Raw genomic sequence first — 21310 nt, 5'->3', positions numbered from 1 at the left:
AGATATTTGTTATTTCTCAAGTTTTATTAGAGTTGTTTGATTTCTGGGCAGGCATGCATGAATGTATTATTATTTTTTATTTGTAAAGCAATGTTTTATATTAAAGCTAGCAAAGGAGTAGGTCCAGTTAGACCCTTTTTTGGCCCCAAAATATAGCAGTTTTACAAAATTGTTAAATTATAGATTTTTAGTTATTTATTGGACAAAAGAATGCTTCTGCTACATAAATATGGACTGTTTTTGACAATACAATGCACATATATCGTGTTGTAGCACTATTAAGTCATGCTAAATTACTGAAATCTTCAAAATTCTAGCATTTTAGTTAAATTTTAGACAGTTTCCGTGTAAAACGAAAGTGGCCGCATTCGTGTTCATCCTTAATATTGAAATTTAAGTTGTATTTTATGATAATACATAACATATCTGAAGGTTGTGGATGAACACGGATGCGGCCACTTTCATTTTTGACAAAAACCATCTATAAAGTGACATTTTTCGGCATATTTGGTAGATTTTTCATATTTGAGCTTGAATCGGATGGTTTGTACTGACTAAATCAGTTAAAATCTTTCACATAAACTAATTAAATCAAGTGAAATAGACACTTAAGTTTTAAAAAAGTGGTCAAAATCTTTTTGTCAAATGAACCTGAAATTTGAGGCCAAAATCAGTCCTTACCGGACCTTCTCCTTTTTAATGAATTGTAAAGTGTATGTTATTTTAATGTTGATTGTACAATACATATTCATTATTTTTAAGTGACATTATATAACTACACCCTGGAACCCGACACATTATTATTGGTTTTTAAACTTTTTGTATGCTATAGACTATAAACAAATCTCAAAACTTAAAACGAAAAACGAAAAACAAAAAGGGAAAAACGAAAAACAAAAAACTGATCTAGAGTAAGCATTTCAGATTTCACCAAGAAACTAAAAGAGGATGATCACAGATCTGGTCTCCACCATTATGAAATGACTTACAACGATCACCACTAATAAAGAAATAATATTTTTCAACAGGGACTAATGTTACTGATTTGAATATGCACCTTTAAAGTCTACTGCCGTCTAGCAATATAGCTTTGTTATTTGTCCAAAAACTTTCTTTCATAGTTTGAGTTGAAGGAATGTAATTGATGTTGCAATGATGTTTTTTATTTGTTGATTATTTAGTCTTTTGTATATAGTTTATTTTATTGTCTTTTCTACGATAAAGTCTTTGTAATACATTTTGTTGTTTATTGTTTTTAATCGATATTTTTGAAAAAAATAAAATGAGCATGTTTTTCATATATTCACTTTTCGTTAAACAGTTGTTTTTTCTTGTACATGTATATGAAATTAGTGATAAACGAAACAATAGTGAAAAATTCATGACTGATCAGAAATATGTTATATTACTATCAGATGATTCAATCAATCTTGTATAGGAATAAGGATTTTTTTTTTTTAAATTCCAAAATCCTAGGAAAATTTTAAACAGAAAGTCCCTTAGCAAATGGCAAAATCAAAAGCTCAAACACATCAAAGAATTGATAACAACTGTCATATTCCGGACTTAGAACAGACATTTCCTATATGTAGAAAAGCTTATAAAAAGAAGATGTGGTATGATTGGCAATGAGACAACTGTCCACAAGAGACCAAAATGACACAGAAACTAACAACTATAGGTCACTGTACGGTGTTCAACAATGAGCAAAGCCCATACCGCAAAGTCAGCTAAACAAACGACAACCACTGAATTACAGGCTCCTGACTTAGGACAGGCACATTAATAATTGACAAAGACAAAAAAAGGGATATCATATAACGTTATTAAGATGATAAACAACGTCAGTACCTAGAAGCTATTCATGAAGAACATCGTGTATAATACTATCATTTGTGATTTTAATACGGAATATTTAACAAAGTTTTGGTATCTTCCAATTTGGAACTGTATTAAAAAAAAGACGAGATTTTTTTTAAAATAAACTTGAAATCGTGGTTACCCTTCTATCGATAAGTGTCATGCCAAAAAATGACTTACATGTCCCCGTCTTTCCACCAACAATACGGTAAGGTCCACGTTTAATGGTCGCACATTTTCTTTAAATTTTGAAACTGATATTACTTGAAAAACAAACAGTATTATTTATTTACTCACATGAAACAAACCGGGATGTGGTATTCAGTACGTAGGAGAAACTGGAAGATATTTATCAAAACGCACTCAAGAACATCTGTATCGTTTTAAAAGACCTAATAAATTCAAAAGTATCATTTACCAACACCTTAAGAAGCACAACCATCCTTTTAAATATTTAGCAGTTCAACCTTTAGAAGTAGTAAATAAACAGCCTGGTGAATCGCATTCAAAGTTTGTACGATCACGGAAAATAATTGAATTAAATTGGATTAAAAAATTACAGACAGTTTACCCTCTCGGTCTAAATGATAATATCATGGGAATTGGTAATATATCTAGAACCAATTCCGTTAACATTTTGGATATTGTTTCTAAAACTGTTCGTAAAAACCGTTCACACGGTTGTAGAACAAATCGCAATCAAAGAAAATTTCGGGCCAATCATACCATTATTTAGGACCTAATTTCTATTTCTAAAAACAACGGCAGACATTATCTGTTAACAAAACTCTGTTCGTTACCGGTTAATAAGTTAAATAAAATTTTGGAGGATTGCAACACAATTTCATATAGCAGTCCTAAGTATGAAATTGTTCAAAATATTATGGCACATTGTTATTCTAAATTATTTCCCAAAATTGATCGCCCTGAAGATCATAAAAAACATTTTATCAAAATTAAGTATGTCAATAAAGGCTTTGATTTTGTAAATATTGCCGGTATATTTAACGACCATTCTGTTAAAGAACAAATTCCTGGATATTTTGACAATACTGAACTTCCTCTTATTTGTTATATTTACAAGAAATCTACCCGGAAATTTGTGTTTAATTATAGTCAATTGTGTAAAGATGTTAATATCAGTGAAAATATACCTACTTCATGTAATTGCAGTAATTCCGAATATATTTATGGACCCATTTCCCATGTTATAACAGGAGATCTTAACATCGTTCAAGACCGAGAGTTAAAATCATTTCTCAGTAAAGGACCTAAATATCGTCGCCCGTCAATTATTAATTGGAATGAGTGTCATAATATCATCCACGACTCACTCCATACTTACTGTATGAAATGGATAAAACGGGAAAAAGTGACAAAAAATCTTTGGACTCTTTTTTTAATTCAGTAATGAAGATAGTTGATATACGTATTCAACATTTTAAAGAACATTTTACTATTAACAATAACCACAATAAACCTATTTCTCGTATCAAACATAAACTAAAAGAACTAGCCAAGGAATTTGTTTTTGTCCCGGCCGATAAAGCTGCTAATAATATTATTATTGTTTGACGTAAATTTTACATTGAGGTTCTGAAAAAGGAAATCACCAATTCACCAACATTCCAACTGACTCCATTTTCAGAAAACGAAATCTGTAACAAACATAAACTTTTAGCCACCGCTTTACAAGCAGAGCCAAATACAATGAAAGTCCCAACTATGTATTGGCTTCCGAAGCTACACAAAACCCCTTACAAATATAGATTTATTTCGTCTTCAAGCCATTGTTCAACTACTAAATTGTCTATTATTCTTACCAGCACACTTGGTACAATTAAAAACCTTATAATAAATTGTTCAAATAAGGCCTTCGCAAATAGTGGAATAAATTACTTGTGGAGTGTCAAGAACTCGTTGGAAGTACTTGATAAATTGCATGCTTATATTGGTGATTTTGAATCTGTTCAAAGTTTTGATTTTTCTACCCTGTATACCACATTGCCTCACATTCTCATTAAGAAAAAATTCACACACCTAATTAAATGGGCATTCAAAAAATCAGAATGTGAATATATATGTTCAAACTCTTTTAGGTCATTTTTTAGTAGCAATAAACAAAAAAACTATGTTAATTGGACATGCTTTGATACTATATATGCCCTGGAATTTTTACTAGATAACATTTTTGTTCGCTTTGGGGATTCCGTATATCGTCAGATTATCGGAATTCCAATGGGGACTAACTGTGCACCACTTATTGCGGACCTCTTTTTGTATTGTTACGAGTTACAATTTATGACAAAAATAAGCAAAGACCCATCAAAACAACATCTGATAAACAAATTTTATAATACTTTTAGATATTTGGATGATATTTTGGCTATCAATAATGACGACTTCAGTATGTATATTAATGAAATTTATCCTGGAGAACTTACTTTAAATAAAGCTAATACTAACAATGACCACTGCTCTTTCCTCGATCTTGATATCTATATCACTAACGGAAAGCTGAATACTAAAATTTATGATAAAAGGGATGATTTTTCATTTCCTATCGTTAATTATCCGTTTTTAGATGGTGACGTTCCCTTGTCACCATCTTACGGTGTTTATATATCTCAACTTGTACGATTCGCTCGTGTATGTAACAATGTTTTAGATTTTAACGAGAGAAATTTATGTATTACTGAAAAATTATTACACCAGGGTTTTCGATATCACAAACTAGTCAAAACATTTACTAAATTTTATCATCGGTATAAAGACATCATTCGTAAATATAGCTCAACATGCAGACTTTTTATACGTTCAGGTATTTCACATCCAATTTTTTTATGGAAATATTCTTTATAAAGCACAAAGGTGTCAGTATTCACCTCATACACTTACAAAACCTTTGAATAGACTTATTAAGAAGGGATATAATTACGATACTGTTGTCAAGTCATTAAAGATTGCATATTTTGGCGTTAATATTGAGTCACTGATAAGGTCTTTGCGTCGGAACTAAACACATTTATTCTAAAAACAGTTGTTGGCATGACACGGGTTATGTTCTTCTCATATATGTTATGATGGTATGATACTAAACCCCTTACGGGAAGGATTGTGCCTGATGTTCATATGATGAAATCATAATCTTTCAGTCAGTTTAATTGAAGTCTGGAGCTGGCATGTCAGTTAACTGCTAGTAGTCTGTTGTTATTTATGTATTATTGTCATTTTGTTTATTTTCTTTGGTTACATCTTCTGACATCAGACTCGGACTTCTCTTGAACTGAATTTTAATGTGCGTATTGTTATGCTTTTACTTTTCTACACTGGTTAGAGGTATAGGGGGAGGGTTGAGATCTCACAAACATGTTTAACCCAGCCACATTTTTGCGCCTGTCCCAAGTCAGGAGCCTCTGGCCTTTGTTAGTCTTGTATTATTTAAATTTTAGTTTCTTGTGTACAATTTGGAAATTAGTATGGCGTTCATTATCACTGAACTAGTATATATTTGTTTAGGGGCCAGCTGAAGGACGCCTCCGGTTTGGGAATTTCTCGCTACATTGAAGACCTGTTGGTGACCTTCTGCTGTTGTGTTTTTTTTATTTTGGTCGGGTTGTTGTCTCTTTGACACATTCCCCATTTCCATTCTCAATTTTATTGGTTTATCGACTTTCTTCTCAAACACTGGTGACATTTTACAAAGTCTGATTAGCAGCTGCAGCTCTTGAATACCAACTGGTTTGGGACATGAATATCCTACATGAAGGCTTGTGTGTTGTTTCTTTAATTTCTATGCCGTTTGTCATTTTGTTTTAATGTAAAATTGGTTTATAGAGTTAAATATCTTAAAACTGACAAATGTAAGAGAATTTTGTTTACTCTCTTTTCATATTAATTCAGAAGTTATATACTATGTTTTGGTAGTATTACACCTTTAAATCTTGTTCCTTTAGTGACAAGTACTATTGAATATGGCTGAAGAATTTCACAAGTATTTACTGCTTATTCAACTTTAAACTTATGAAATTACTTCAATAAAAAGTAAAATCACAACAATACCGAACGCCGAGGAAAATTCAAAACGGAAAGTCCCTAATGAAATGACAACATCAAAACATCATACACATCAAACAAATCGATAATAACTGTCATATTCCAGAATTGGTACCCAGATGGTTAATTCATCGATAGAATAAAACAACTATATAAATGATCATTTGTATCGTCTATTAGAATTTTATACAAAGCAAAGACTTATAAGTTGGTGAGGCTAACAGTTTACATAAGCGACCAATAACTATGAACACATCATTTTGACGGATTTTTTTATGTTCGTTAATTCTGTCCTTGTTTTATTCTAATTTTTGAAAGTCTATAACCCCTTTTTAAACGAATGAATTGATGAGTTCCCTGTTTAGCTGAAATTGTAGCTACTTAGTTTTTTTTGGTAACAATTATGCCCCCTCTTGTTTGTCCGTTCGTACGTCCGTTCGTTCGTCCGTTTGCCCGTCCGTCTCGTCAAGATAGTTTTTGTTGAAGTTGAAGTCTTCATCCGTGTACTATGGACATTTTTTGTTTTCTCAATGTTTTATAAATATATTTAAAAGAAAGATATGCTGTAACATAACAGATTTATTAAATTCTAAAAACAGAAGCTCTCACGTTATTAAGACAAATGAATATGTATAGATTTGAAATAGATAATATTCCTCACACTTTAAAGTCTTTCTAAAGATAAGCTAATTTTTCGAGCAAGTAGTAGTCTATAACGAAAGAAAAAACATGGACAGTTGTTTGTATCATGTTTTCACTCATATTCAGCTTTGATCTTTTTCTCCCATTACATAATCAACTTTCTCTTCTACCCTTTTGCAACCTGTCGCTGAGAACATTTGAACTGTTTCATTTGGATAAAACTGAAGTTGCTGAGCAATTTCTTCAATTGTATTAATCGAAGTGTTTTTATGCCCTTTCGCTACTAGGTGATGCTTTATGCAACGAACCACATGCTCTTTTTCAATAGGTAGAAATGGGATAAATGCTGTGATAAGATAATGGGATAAAAGATCACTTTTGTAATATCCACCTGAAAGAAAAATGACGCATTGAATTATTTGAAATACTTTAAACGTGTAGAATTTGCTAACGAACCATAGTTCAATTAAAGAATAAAGGGTATTAATCAAATCGAAATTAAAGATAAAGACAATGATTTATCTTCAATTGTTATTCAATTCGAAATGGACGCACACAAACAAAACAGACTAAATACACTAACACATTTATATAACTATATACATCAAAAGATGTGATATAATTAATAAATGAGACAAGTATCCACTACATATACACAATGGCGTACGTAACATTAAACAATTATGGGTCATTATTTGCCCTTCAACAATAACTCCTAGCTAACTGTTAAAGGCTCCGACATCACAAATGCAAGACAATTCGGACGATAAAACTAATGGTCTATGGTATGTTAAAGGTTTTTGACGGGGGGGGGGGGGGGAGGGGTTCAATATGTTTGTGTGCGCTGAAACCTCCGTTGAATATAGATGAGTGTTCAACTTCGTACTTTATTTTGCCTTTTTAACTTTTTGGTTTATTCGAGCGTCACTTATGAGTCTTTTTTTTAGACGAAACGCACGTCTGGCGTATATATACTAAAATTAGTCCTGGCATCCATGATGAGTTTATTCGCAGCACAACATAAGAACATAAAAACTAAAGGAATATTAAGAAAAAAGGTTGATATACCAGATCCACACACTTACACATAACAAACTTAAGACATTAAGTACCTTACTTAAAGAACTCGCAGCGCAAATCAATAAACACTAGTAACATTAATTAAAGAATAGTATCAATCAGTACACGTTCGATGGATTAAATGTAAAGCTAGGCGTCAATACAATCAGATCTAGATCACATATTTATTCTTGTGCAATGCCAAAATATTAGACATCGACAAAATGTAGTACCGTTAATATTCATTGCAGCTTTGCAGCAATCTTCACTTATGTTTGGATTGAATAACAGAAACAAAATATACTGATGAAAATAATAATCAAGGATATTTTGACTAGCTCGTTTTGAATTAAGAATACATTTTGCAGAATCATTTCTAAACGTTCCATGTAATAATACGGATAATAAGATCTCTAGTACACAGTCAGTTCCATATTTGATAAAGTAATCGTTATATTAATTTCTCAACTGTAAACAATGGTTAACTTACTGTATAAAGCGGATACTATTATGTTGAGTTCAACAGTTTAAAAAAAAACCCAACATCGGCACCTGCTTACAATCGAAGCAAAAAAAAGAAAACACAAATGTGTCCTTCTTTATGTTACAAATTAAGGTTGTTTTTTTGTGTTTTTTTGTGTTTTTTTCTCTCTCTTAAATCTGAGTGATTGAACTATTGCTGTTATAATGGATACCATGTCTACAATATTTGACAGGGCATCCCTGTAGTGTAAGTTTTACTGAACAAACAGGGAGATTGTTCAGTAAACTAATAATAATAATAAATGGTTATATTTACATTCTATATTAATATTGTGTACATACAGATTACTTCAGAAATTGATTTCCGGAAAAAAATACATTCGTGAACCGCTTTGACTCTAGATCTCTAAATGCTAGTTGACCTGTTCAGGTGGCACGGTACATTTCCTGGCCTATACGGGATAATGATAGCCTTTTAAGAATTTTCAACACTTTCTAACACTGCAAAAAATTCTACAGTCACAGTTATTTGAATTACTTAGATACATTTACCTAAGTAGAGTACACAAAAGAGCAACATAAATTCTGGAATGCAAATACTACCCTGCCACCTTCATGACCTATTGATCAACGATCACACGATGGAGGCAAGATAACAGGCGAACAGTTTTTATATATTAATTATGTAGGTGTACATACTGGGGTGCGAATTGAAGTAATTATATCAGTTATTTATTTATTTAAATGAAGGATGCTTCAAAGACAAATTAAGGTATACTCACTTTCTTTAGAATTAATTGCAGAGGCAGCAATTATATTTTCCAAATCCTTTAAATTAATTTCATCCCGAGTCTTGCCATCACGCCAGAAATCAATCATGTGTTTGGTCAACATTGGACCAGCTGTGTTGCTAAAATAAAAAGTCATAGAATGTCTTGCGTTTTGACATGATTACAATTATAAGCCACAACCTATATTCAGAATAGACAAAACACACCCGTGAAGTCGCGGAAATTTAGATCTTGGTTGAAAGTATTTATACTATTGTAGGGAGAAATTTTGTAAAAGATTTTGTGTCTGGAGAATTTCAGTAAAAGAGTTCATTACTGGAGAATTTCAGAAAAGGTATAAAAATATCATAGGTACTTCGAAACAGTTTCAGCCCTTTCCCTTGTTTCTACAGTCCGTTTTTTTCTGTTAAGTTCGATTATTTTCGCGTTTCTATATACTATGAACATACGTATCCTATAAATAAAGTGTATTTGCTATTTACTCTTATGAAATTTATGTGCAAGTTTAAAACCAGAAATCTTGTTTGACTTCAATGCGAAATCGCGGGCATGTTAAGCTTAGTTTGAAAGAATTATATCGCTTTCAGGAAGAATTTTTGCAAGAAAAATTTAATGTCTGGGGAATTTCAAAAATGATATCAAAAGTCCTATAGGTACATGGAGACGGGAAAATATTGTTAAGCCCCTTTTTGTAATTCATTATATGTCTCTACTATGAACATACGTATCCATAATATTATAAATATTAAAGTGTATTTAATTTTTTATTCACTATTTATTCTAAGTTTATTCTCCATGACGATCACTGTTATGTTATATAGAGTGTCTATATATATTATAGACTTGTACTTTATTCATATTATTCAGAACATGCAGAGAAACGCAAAACATAATTGTCCTCTCCCCATCCGAGTACTTTGTGCTAGTTAAAACCGAGGTATAATAGTAGTGGTTCTAACGATCTAAAAACTACGATATGCACACACTCTGATTGGCTTATTTATTTTTAATTTTTGTTATCTATCATACGATTGGATTTCAATGTTAAAACCAACAGTACCCATCAGCGTGTGTGAAATCAGAACCTATGTCAATTAAGAGCCGGAAGTGAAAGTAGAACCATATTTTAGTTAAAACCGGTAATCATGTCTGATATAAAAGTCGGTTTGATGACGGAATGAATATCCGGACGCCTTTTGGTGTCAGACCACCAATTAAAAACCCCTATCTGTTCAACCAAATTTTGCAATTTTCACAGCTTTCTAAATATTTTACCTTAAGTTTAACTTCATAGAAACCAGGTATATCCTGAATTGTACATGTATCAGCATTATACATGCCAATTTTCACCATTTTTTCGTTTTTCTCCCAAAATAACCCATCATAAGAATGGATGATAAATGCAACTATGTAAGGTACCTATAAGACACAGAGGCATGATGATCAATATATTGTGGGAGGAAGAGCAGCGACACACAAAATGAGGTTTATAGAAACCCAATCAAATGAGCACCAAGAATCTAACGAAAAACCGAAGGAGATCTCAGGTAGTGTGCAAAAAATTATTTACAAAATGATTCGTCCATCTTTTATGTTTAAACGTGGTAAGCGTAAGTTTGTTTACATCGTTTCATGTATAAACTATCTATAGAAAATATATACGCAGTGAATGCATATTGAAAACGATAATTATAAAATTGAGACGCTGAAACCGCTGTAATTCGTGCAGCAGGACAGACGATATACTTTAATGAAGTATAATGTGTATTTTAAAAAACCAATGCCATCCCGAAAGGAATTCTCTTGATAAAAAATTTCTCACTACATATACATTGTGATCTGAACAATGAATAATTTAGTATTTGTTTGTTCAGTCATTTTCAATTTCATATTCTGTGGTAAATTCAGATCTGTGACACATTGTTATATTAACTCTATATGCAGACTGTTCAATGGATTTTATTTGACTGCATAAATCAACATCATACTGAATTGTTCACTGCATGTGCTACAAAATGTATAAAATAAATTACCTTAAGAAAATGAAGATGGCTTTTTTATAAACGATGTTGTCAATGTGCTCGTGGTGATCCAGATATGGTTTCAATATATTTAAAAGATCAGGTGATAGTTTATCCGCTTCGTCAAATATAAAGATTGATTGCCCGCATTGTTTTGTTTTGTCTTCTATTAATTTTCTAAGTTTCATCTGCAAAACAATCAAACGTTCTATTTTGATATACAAGGGTGTAATATAACAAGGGGCCCTCAAGAGTCTAAATCGATGACCTGTTATTTTTTGCTTGAAATCTTTCATCAATGATTACTTTTGCTTTTCAATATATATTAATGAGTGGCTTAAAAATGCCATTTAAATGTTCATTGTATCTGTGATATTTTCTTCAAAATCAAATAAATGCGTTTTACCCATATGTTTCATTTTAGCCATATTACAAGTGCCTATGTTTCTTGACGTATATGGGAATAAAATACAAAGTTTATACTAGATTCTTTTGAGAAGATTTTTAAAAATAAAAAAAAATCATAAACAACTTGTGTTTAATTGTAATTAAAGGCAATAACTCCTCATGGATTCAATTGACAATTTTGGTCATAAATGTTTTTCGTGGATCTTACTTTGCTGAACATTTTTGCTGTTTACAGTTTATCTTTATCTTCAATAATATTCAAGATAATAACCAAAACTGTAAAATTTCCTTAAAATAAACCATTAAGTGACAACAACCCAACAATAGCTTTTGGATGTGTCTGAAAATTGGAAGGCTGATTGATTTTTACCTTTTTGACATTGTTACCCATATGTCCGATTTGCCCTAAATGCTTTAGTTTCTGAGGTATAAGCCAAAAACTGCATTTGACCCTGATGTTCTACTTTTAGCCATGGCGGCAATGTTTGTTAATGGTTAAAAAAAGCAGATACAATTCATAACCTAGATTCTTGAAGAAACATTCATTTAAAGTTAAGTATTATTAGTCACAAAGTTTCAGAGGAGAATATTTTAAAATGTAAACAAACTTGATGAACAAATATTGTAAAATTGTCTTTCAGGGATCAATTGACAATTTTGGTCATAACACTTTTTTGTAGATCTTTCTTTGTTGAATATCATTGCTGTTTGCGGTTTATATCTATCCATAATAATATCCAAGATAATAACAAAAAAAACAGCAAAAAATCCTTAAAACTACAAATTTAGTGGCAGCAACCCACCAATAGGTTGTTCGATTCGTCTGAAAACCTCAGGGCTAATAGATCTTGAACTATTGAACAATTTTCTCTTGTCAGATTTGCTCTAAAATTGTTGTCGATGGACCAAAACTGCGAATACAATTTATAAACCAGATACTATACGGAACATTTAGTTAAAATTTGAATGTATTTGGCCTAGTAGTTACAGAAATAATTTACGACGACAGACGACGACGGACGCCATGTGATGACATAAGCTCGCATTGGGCCCTTCTGGTCCTTTTGAGCTAATAATCAGACGACGTGGTATGATTGCAAATGGGAACATCTCTACCGGAGACAAAATGACATAGAGGTTAACACATATAGGTTTCCAAGTCGCCTTCAACGCCGTGAATACTCATATTGCATAGTAAACTATACAAGCTAAAATATCACAGTTATAAAACAATTCAAAATAGAAAATCAGTTATTAGCATGATTCAAGTACAAAAAATAAAAGGAAAGTAAATATGATATATACAATGTTAAACGACCACCACTGAATTACAAGTCACTGACCCTGGACATTCACATACATAATGTGGCAGGGTAAAACATGTTTGCCTGATTAATTACTTGTGCCAAATTCTTCCCTAACCTGGGACGATGGAGGAAAGCACAAGATATGTACACATACTAAAAACCAATAACAATTGATCGTCCTATAAAAATTAGTACGCGGCACACAACCAGCTTACATAAAAGTACTGCAGTAACTGTAATCTGAAAGCCAAGCAAAACTTTTTGATAAATCATTGTCTCTCAATTCAAAAGAGAAAAATCACAAAAATTACTAAACTCCGAAGAAATTCAAAACCAAAAGATACTAATCAAATGGCCAAATCAAAAGCTCAAACACATCAAACAAAAAAATAACAACCGCCATACTCCTGGCTTGGTACAGGCATTTTTTGAGGTAGAAAATTGTGAATTAAACACAATTTAATAGGTAGCTCAACCTTTAACTTGTATGACAGTCGCATCAAATGTCATGATATTGTAACACGCAGAACACATTCAACATATCAAACATATTAATATTTTTTTTTGTTTGAAAACAAAATTAATGTAAGTACCAATAAAATGAAATTTTAAGATTTGACTAAGGTATTTAATTGACAACCTTTAATAAAAATGTTATCCAAAGAATCAAGTAGTTTATATTGATCATTTCCTTAATCTATGCGCTTTATAACACCATTGTGGTGACATTATGATGTGATATCCATTTGTGCAGAAGAACTACATCCTTGATGTTTGTTTCTATATTTTATCGTCGTCATAGTGGATAAAAAGAAAACTAGTTTAAAACGAAATATATTTTATACTATATGCATATTATGAAATATTCCAGCAACATTCCAGCAGCACCTGTATACGGGGTATATATCTCCCAATTGATACGATATTCCCGTGCTTGCATTTCCTATCATGATTTTCTTGATAGAGGGTTACTGCTCACAAAGAAGCTATTAAACCAAGAGTTCCAAATGGTGAAGTTGAAATCATCCCTTCGAAAATTTTACGGACGCCATCACGAGTTGGTTGACCGTTATGGAATAACCGTTTCACAAATGATATCGGATATGTTCCTTACGTCGGAACTACAATCCCCTTCCCTTTCATGAATTTGACCTACCGTATTAGACTATTTACCGGATTTGTAATCACATATGCAACACGACGGGTGCCGCATATGCAGCAGGATCTGCTTACCCTTCCGGAGCACCTGAGACCACCCCTAGTTTTTGGTGGGGTTCGTGTTGTTTTTTCTTTAGTTTTCTATGTTGTGTCATGTGTACTATTGTTTTTCTCTTTGTCTTTTTCATTTTTAGCCATGGCGTTGTCAGTTTGTTTTAGATTTACGAGTTTGACTGTCCCTTTGGTATCTTTCGTCCCTCTTTTATGACCATCTTATCACAAATTGAGCCGATTTAGTTTAATTGAAAAATACAATCAATTGTACTCCACCTTATCTCGATATGAAGTCTGGTTGTGAGGAAAATCTCTAGTAGCTATAACCATATGAACAAACTGACTTTGAAAGCCTTTTTTGTACAAATGATTCACTAATATGTTGGTTATCAAGGTCTTTCCTGTTCCTGGTCCGCCATGGAAGGAGAACGCCAAGGCTTTTGACGGATTTTCATTTTTAAAATGAGCATTAAGATGAGTCACAACTGTCTTCACGGCAATGTGTTCTCCATAAACATTGGCATGCAAGGCATTCTTCAATTCTGGAAATAAGTTTTGTAAGAAGATGACAAATGTAATTATAGAGTCTTCATATTTATTGTGGTTTTTATGTTAGTCTTCAAATTTATTTTGGTTTTTATGGTAAATTTCTGTAAAATCAAGTTCATTTTCAGTGAAGAAATCTAGGATTTGAGGTAACAGGTTTCACAACACTAAGATCTTTTGGTGCGTTCAAAGATTAAAATGGTATATTTCCCCATTTAGGGAGGAATGCAGCCCCATTGTTTTCAAGGAAGTAGTATTGTACGAACTATGTTTTGTGTATACATTGAAATAAACACCTTGTAATTTATATTTCATTTTAAAGGAAAATATTTCATGTTCTAATATTTCATGAAGATATGAACGTCGATCCTTTATGTAGATGTCAACCATCAACATAATAAGTTATGAAAGAACAATCTATTTTCCTAATTTGCTTACTTGAATTACACAACATCAGCATAGTCAATCAAAACAAAAGTTCAACAGTTTACGTGACAGACAGTAAAACGTTGTGAATTAAATCGTTAAAGATACCAGATTTAGATTATGCATGTCAGAAGCGCGTTTCGTCTTCATAAAACTTATTAGGAATGTTCAAATCAAAGTTACAAGTGTTTGTTTATACTACAAGCTTTTTGGATGATAAAACACTGGCTTGTTATTTTCAATCAAATTTAATAAAATAATATGCAAATTTTGGCATACTTTACTTCCAAAAAGATAGTTATCAGGTTAAAGTTATAGAACGAGTATACATCCGATCCGATGCAAATTTAAATCCAGGCTCATTTTAATAATTTTGTCAGGTATAACATTTTCATAAGAAGTATAGCAATTATTTCACATCGTTTATCTATCTACATGCATGAAAACCGGTAAGTCCAGCTGAAAAATTGTAATTGCCCTAAAAATGTTTTCTTCACAATATTTTGTCATGATTATCCCTATTGTTTTATCCTCTCAACCTGCTATTTCACAAACAACTATGTTTTAATATGTTCCACAATATCGTGTTTCTATGGTGGTAACACTTTATTTATTAACAGAAAAACAATGTATGATAATCAAAATAGTTACCTGCTGTATCTAAACGAATCCATCTTTCATTGCAATTTTCATTATATATGTTGCGAACTGAAATACTTGATATCCAACAAGTGAAAAATAACGTTGCAAACCCTATGCTCGTTAGCAATGTAACCAAACATTGACTTCCAAGTAATGATTGAGTGTGGCTATGAAGAGTATCCATCCTATAAACACATTAATGTCAACCTTCTGGATCTAGAGCACCAATGTCAAATACCTAGGTTTCGTTTTTGTTAAATTTCCAAAAAATCGGATTATGGTTATTTTCAGTCTTTTAAATACCTTTTTCTATTTTTAACAATTATGCTTAAAAGGTAATTGTTAATGGATATAATCAATAATGAAATCGACGGCACTCGTGTCGGTTATTTCTATCGCTATCCTATTTTTAACATTTCACTTCTTCTTCTGTGTCAGTTAAGTTATTGTCAACAGCGTTCGCTATATTTTTTATGAAAAAAAGAATAATTAATGTTTGCCTCAACCAGACTAGTAATTGTAATTTGTTATTGGATAATCGACGATATGTGGCTTTCACTAGTGTTTCATTGCTGGATTAAAAGGGGGTGACTTGAAGATGTTGTTTTTTTACGCTGTTTTAAGGTGTATTTTCCCCACCTTTTATCTTTACCCCATTTGCCATCTTTTGTACCCCTTATGTCCCATACTCTCACTTACTTTTTTCCTTACATCCATCAACCCAAATTGTTAGCCCACTATAAACAACATCTCTACTTTGTTATTCCATATTCACCACATTCCAAAAGACCGTCCAATCCCCTGTACATGTTTATTATGTGACATTAACACAAATTTCTGATTTTATTTTGTTTACCCGTTGTAATAATTATAACCACTGCATTGTAATGGCAATCACACGAAGGTATGTTTCAAAATTATAATCCTATTACCTTTGATAATTATTTCAATCATTTCCCTGCTCAGAAATATTGATTTGTTTGATGAGAACCTGGTCTTGAAGGCATAAACTTTGCTCAGTGCTCGGAGCACAAAAATCATGCTCGAAACATGAAGTCCAGTTATTTGATTGGTTGATTTCGGAGTCTGAGTACAAAAATCATGCTCGAAAGTTTTATGACCGTGATGCCTGAATTCAGTCTGAAACCTTCTCTTTTAATATATGTTTCAGGAATGTTTCGAATAGCCTTGTTTATAAAATAACGACTGAAAAACCCTATGTAAATCAGTCTGTACAGAATACAAAAAACATTAAAAAATAGTATGACCGTTAATTGTTCTTTTTATTAAATAATTAACTGTAAATGATTTTTTGTTTTAAAGTTCAAGTCTTCGTTAAAAGCCCATTCTTGTGTCATCTAAATTATTAAATTCAAATGACATATATAGTTTTTGAAGTAAGGATGAGTACTACAAAAATAGAGGAATTTATATTATATTAAATGTCTACTGTCAAATCATTAATTTAAGGGATTAACTGTGCACAATGGTAATGTTATCGGTTCTTTAGAATTTTACAATGTAATAAATTTAAATACGAATCTTTACACCAGTATTGATAATTGGTACGTGACATCGTGCTACATGTTATCAAAAAGTAATATGTTAATAAATACTAATATGAAAAGAAATATCTATAATCCGAGTGGAACGAAATTGTTTACCTTGTGTTAGTCTGTTTTCTTAAGAGGTTAACTGGGTAACAACGATTCTTTTCAAATATGGTGGATCATCTGAATATTCTACACACAATTTCAATGACTACAAATAGGATGTTGTCGATTTGCAGTCTTTATTGTTATGATATTTAACCAAAAACTCAAGTCGGAATGTGTACCAGTAAAATCCATGTCTCTCTTCAAATATTTGATAATGGCCCTAGGATGCATGAATGTGAACATATCCAACAGTTTAATCTGAAAGTATGGCAAATGAATAAAACGATAATGGACGAAAACGTACAAGAAGATTGATTCAAATATCAATGGAAAATAATATCCTTTAAAAGAAAAAAGAAAATTTTTCTTTAAAGGCACTTAGACTTAAACATGTTATACATTTTTATGAATGTGTTGAGACCGCAGCGCTTTTTTGTATTTAACTTTTTGAGAAAAGACCAAAGCTGAATCTTTAAAAGCCAAGGATGTAATGTTACCTCTTGACTGCGAAGCGTTGCTTGTATAGATCCGACCATGCAAGGGCTGTATAGCTAGTCAAGGTCGTTAAAAAGTTCCATTTGTTGCTTGTATAGACTTTTAAAAAATCAATTGAAAGTTATATTTAGTTTCAGAATACCCAATTCTATTTTAAGCTATTTAAGGTTAATGTTAAAGACACATAAAGGAATCGTGAGCAATCGTGTTAGTTTTTTAAATCACTCTACCTTAAGGTTCCACTAAAGTCAAAATATAGGACACTTCATAAACATCTAAACTTTGCCTGTATTTTTCAACCTATAATGAATAAAGTCATTAACTATGAAAACATATGTTCATTTAAACATACTTTACATATACACACTGTGTAAATTGTAAATAAACTTGAAATTGTTATGTTGCGGCCAAACCGGTTCTTGGGGTGAACACTAAATTTTCAAAAATATCTGGAGGCCTGCAAGACGACTTAATTTGCTTAAAATTGGTATGGACGAATACTATTACATGTAATGCAGGGCAAGCTCATGTTGATTTTTTTATAAAATATATTGATTTTCGAGTTTCAGTTAATTTCATGTATCTAAGTGAACGAATATCGAAGGTACAATACAGAAACTGGACAAATATGCCATTAAAACATATGTATGTGACAATTCAGCATGAGCTTGCCCTGCATTACATGTGTCCCCCATTGACAAAATATCCGGAAATTTCAAGCACCCTTTAATCTAACTTTTCAGATGATTTTTTTCAAACAAACACGTTTTCAAGCTTAAGAATAGTTTGCATTTGAAGTTATCTTCATATAGAAATATCAGTATACTTCAAAAACATTTAGACCTGACCATAAACTGTAGAAAACATGGAAAGATGTGGCGAAAATGGGCACCCACTCTATGTATTTATTCATGAATAGTAAAAAACAGATATAGATTTCACACCTTAACATGACATTGTGAGACAATTCGAACGAAACCAACGACCTTATTCATAGCGAAACAATTTGCAAAAAACAAAAATTGATTGTAAAAACAATTAACCAACGAAAAACACTGAACTATAGACTCCTGACTTGAGACAAGCAGTTTGACCAGATTAAACATGTTTGTGAATGCTTACTCGTTCCTTTAGAGTAACCAGTACTGTAACAGCACAGGGTTGGACAGATAAGAACGAGACACAAACACAATTAACATAAGAACAATAGAAACAAAGCACCGAATAAATACCTAATAAATTATGTGATTTGTTCTCCTAAACGTAAGTAACTATCACTATACGTATAACGAATAACGTGTAAAATGTCATTGGAAAACCAAAAGCAAATGACACCAAAAGACACATAAGGGACATTAAAACTCATTACTTGAACATTAACTGACAACGCAACGACTCAACAAGAAACAAACACATTAACAACAGTACACAACACACAAAAAAAACGTTATAGAAAAAAAGAAGACTGAGCAATACGAATTTTCAACTTTTAAAGTGGATAAGTATACAATGTTGGGACTAAAATAGACATGTTTATTAATAGTTCACTTTCGAGTTATGTTTTTTAGCGGGAAAGTTCGTAAACATATTTGTGCTTTCAGGATAGAGGAGACTGACAATATCTTAGACGGTATTTCAAAAATTACAATTTTATCGCTATACATTCTTAAAAACCTTTTCTCAGACAGGCTGTTCTATATTTCTTTTTTACTAATACACATTGACTTACTAGTTTTTGTATTCACAGCTGATGTAGTTATTACCGTTTCCATATCCTTTAGTTCTATAGTGTCTCTTTCTTTTCCATCATACCAGAAACTTAGTGTTTGATGTAGTATTTCTGTTCCTGCTGTATTACTTGAAACAAATTTACATTATTTATTTACAACATTTTCAGGAAGTATATTGTATCTTGGTTTGAAGAAAAAATGTTTTGATTCATTGTACATTTACGCGTTGGCTCTTAATAAATTGCTACCACGATTACCACAGGGCATGTGTGATACATTGCTAGTTTACGATAATATTTTTTTGCTCAAACGTATTATCAGTATTGTGTTTTGTAAACTGATGGTTTAAGCCTGTTTTTATCAAGTGCTGTAATAATACTTTCTAATTGAAACATATCACCAAAGTTTTTTTTTCTGTCTTCACACTGTTTCTTTTCAAATGTGCTTGTACATTGCTTGTTCAAAATGATTTCAAACTGTCCTAATAGGGAAGAATTTGTAAAGCAACTAGAATAATATGTTCAGGATAAAATAGTTTATTCTATATGTTTCTTGTTTCATATTGGGAGCCAGTCACCCGGGGTTTGAATTTGGTTGCTATCATTTTTCGTATATCATTTCATAATAAACCAGACCATTTTTTTTTTATCTTTTTTTGTTTGACATATTTCTGATTTGGGAGTGACGAAATTTCACGCTGCATTGAAGACTCATTGGTGGACGTTACTGATGAGTCTTTTGTAGACGCGCGTCTGGCGTAAATATAAAATTTTAATCCTGGTATGTATGATGAGTTTATTTGCTATCTGCACTTTGGTCGAGTTGATGTCTCTTTGATATTTTATCAATTTACTTTCCCAATGCTATTGAAACAAGTCAATTGTTTCTTGTCCCATGGAGTTACAGTAATAGAGACAGTGGTTTCTAAATATACAAATTAGAATGTATGATATGATTGTCAATGAGACGTATCTAGATTAATAAGTGCATTTTATAAAACGTTAAGTACTCATAGGAAACGAATATAACACCTTAATGTGATTGTTAAAATGTGATATAAATCCTGTAAATCGTTACAGGAATAACATTGTTGTACGGTATATAAGGCAGATGATGCATCTTTTGAATAGTTTTCCTTTCGTTAAAAACACCCTGGGATGTCAGCGTTGCACACAGACAAAAAACCCTTAGATTTGACATTAATTCATATAGGTGTGTTGTATGAACAACAGTATAATACTGTTACATTTATGTACGACAAGAAAAAAACATAGGAAATACAGTATATTCAACAATACTTGAGAGGTGTGTAGCGACTTTAATTTCAATCTCTTACCTTATGAAAATAAAGATAGCTTTTCTGTAGTTTATTCCATTACGATTATAATAAAATAATAATAAATACAATATTTATAGAGCGCATTATATAATGACAAAAATTACTCTAAGCGCTTCACATTAAAAAATATATAAAATACAAAAATACATAAATCATAGATTACAAAGCACTATCTTAAAAGAATTAAACAAGCAAATAAAAATTTATAAGATACTTATAAAAGAAATAAAAATGCATGTACTCTAAAATATGTAAAACTGTCTAAAACTAATGCAGTCAATTAAAAGTATATAAAAACTACAAGAAATCCTTAAAAGCAGTCCGAAATAAATGAGTCTTGAGTTGCTTTTTAAAAACATCTAAGGAATTTACACTAATTAAGATCGCCCGTAATAAGCAACTCGTTTGGTATGACAACAAGCCGATCTAGGAACTCGGACCATTCCTCAAAGAATGTGGTGTTTTTCAGTTTATTTGTCCGAGATGGAGGAGGACGGTAGATGACGCATAGTCGGAAATGTTGTGATTTAACTTCCACATCGTATTCTAGCAATTCAAAATGTGTGAAGGTTTGTGCGTGTTTGGAACGCTTAATTTCAATATTTGATTTGTGGATAACGGCTACACCACCACCT

The 21310-nt window shown here is 31.8% G+C and overlaps 1 protein-coding gene across 1 annotated transcript; it reads right to left on the bottom strand.

Annotated features, from left to right (window-relative positions):
* Positions 1–6528: 6528 nt before the first annotated feature.
* LOC134695986 (torsin-1A-like) lies at positions 6529–15665 on the bottom strand. Its single transcript, XM_063557495.1, has 5 exons — positions 15463–15665; positions 14116–14381; positions 10925–11100; positions 8883–9010; positions 6529–6949 (listed from the first exon to the last, which is right to left on the bottom strand). The coding sequence occupies exons 1-5, from the start codon at positions 15635–15637 to the stop codon at positions 6681–6683; spliced, it is 1014 nt and encodes a 337-aa protein (XP_063413565.1). The 5' UTR covers positions 15638–15665; the 3' UTR covers positions 6529–6680.
* Positions 15666–21310: the final 5645 nt, after the last annotated feature.

This window comes from Mytilus trossulus, chromosome 14 (assembly GCF_036588685.1).
Source record: "Mytilus trossulus isolate FHL-02 chromosome 14, PNRI_Mtr1.1.1.hap1, whole genome shotgun sequence".
NCBI classification, from domain to species: Eukaryota; Metazoa; Mollusca; class Bivalvia; order Mytilida; family Mytilidae; genus Mytilus; species Mytilus trossulus.
This window is presented reverse-complemented; position numbering and strand designations above follow the sequence as displayed.

Excerpts from the sequence above, each read along its gene's own strand:
- LOC134695986 (XM_063557495.1), bottom strand. The coding sequence starts at position 15,637 with ATGGATACTCTTCATAGCCACACTCAATCATTACTTGGAAGTCAATGT. Across the intron at positions 14,382-15,462 it reads GATTCGTTTAGATACAGCAG|AATTGAAGAATGCCTTGCAT; the intron begins GTAACTATTTTG and ends ACTTATTTCCAG. Across the intron at positions 11,101-14,115 it reads AGACTTCATATCGAGATAAG|ATGAAACTTAGAAAATTAAT; the intron begins GTGGAGTACAAT and ends ATTGTTTTGCAG.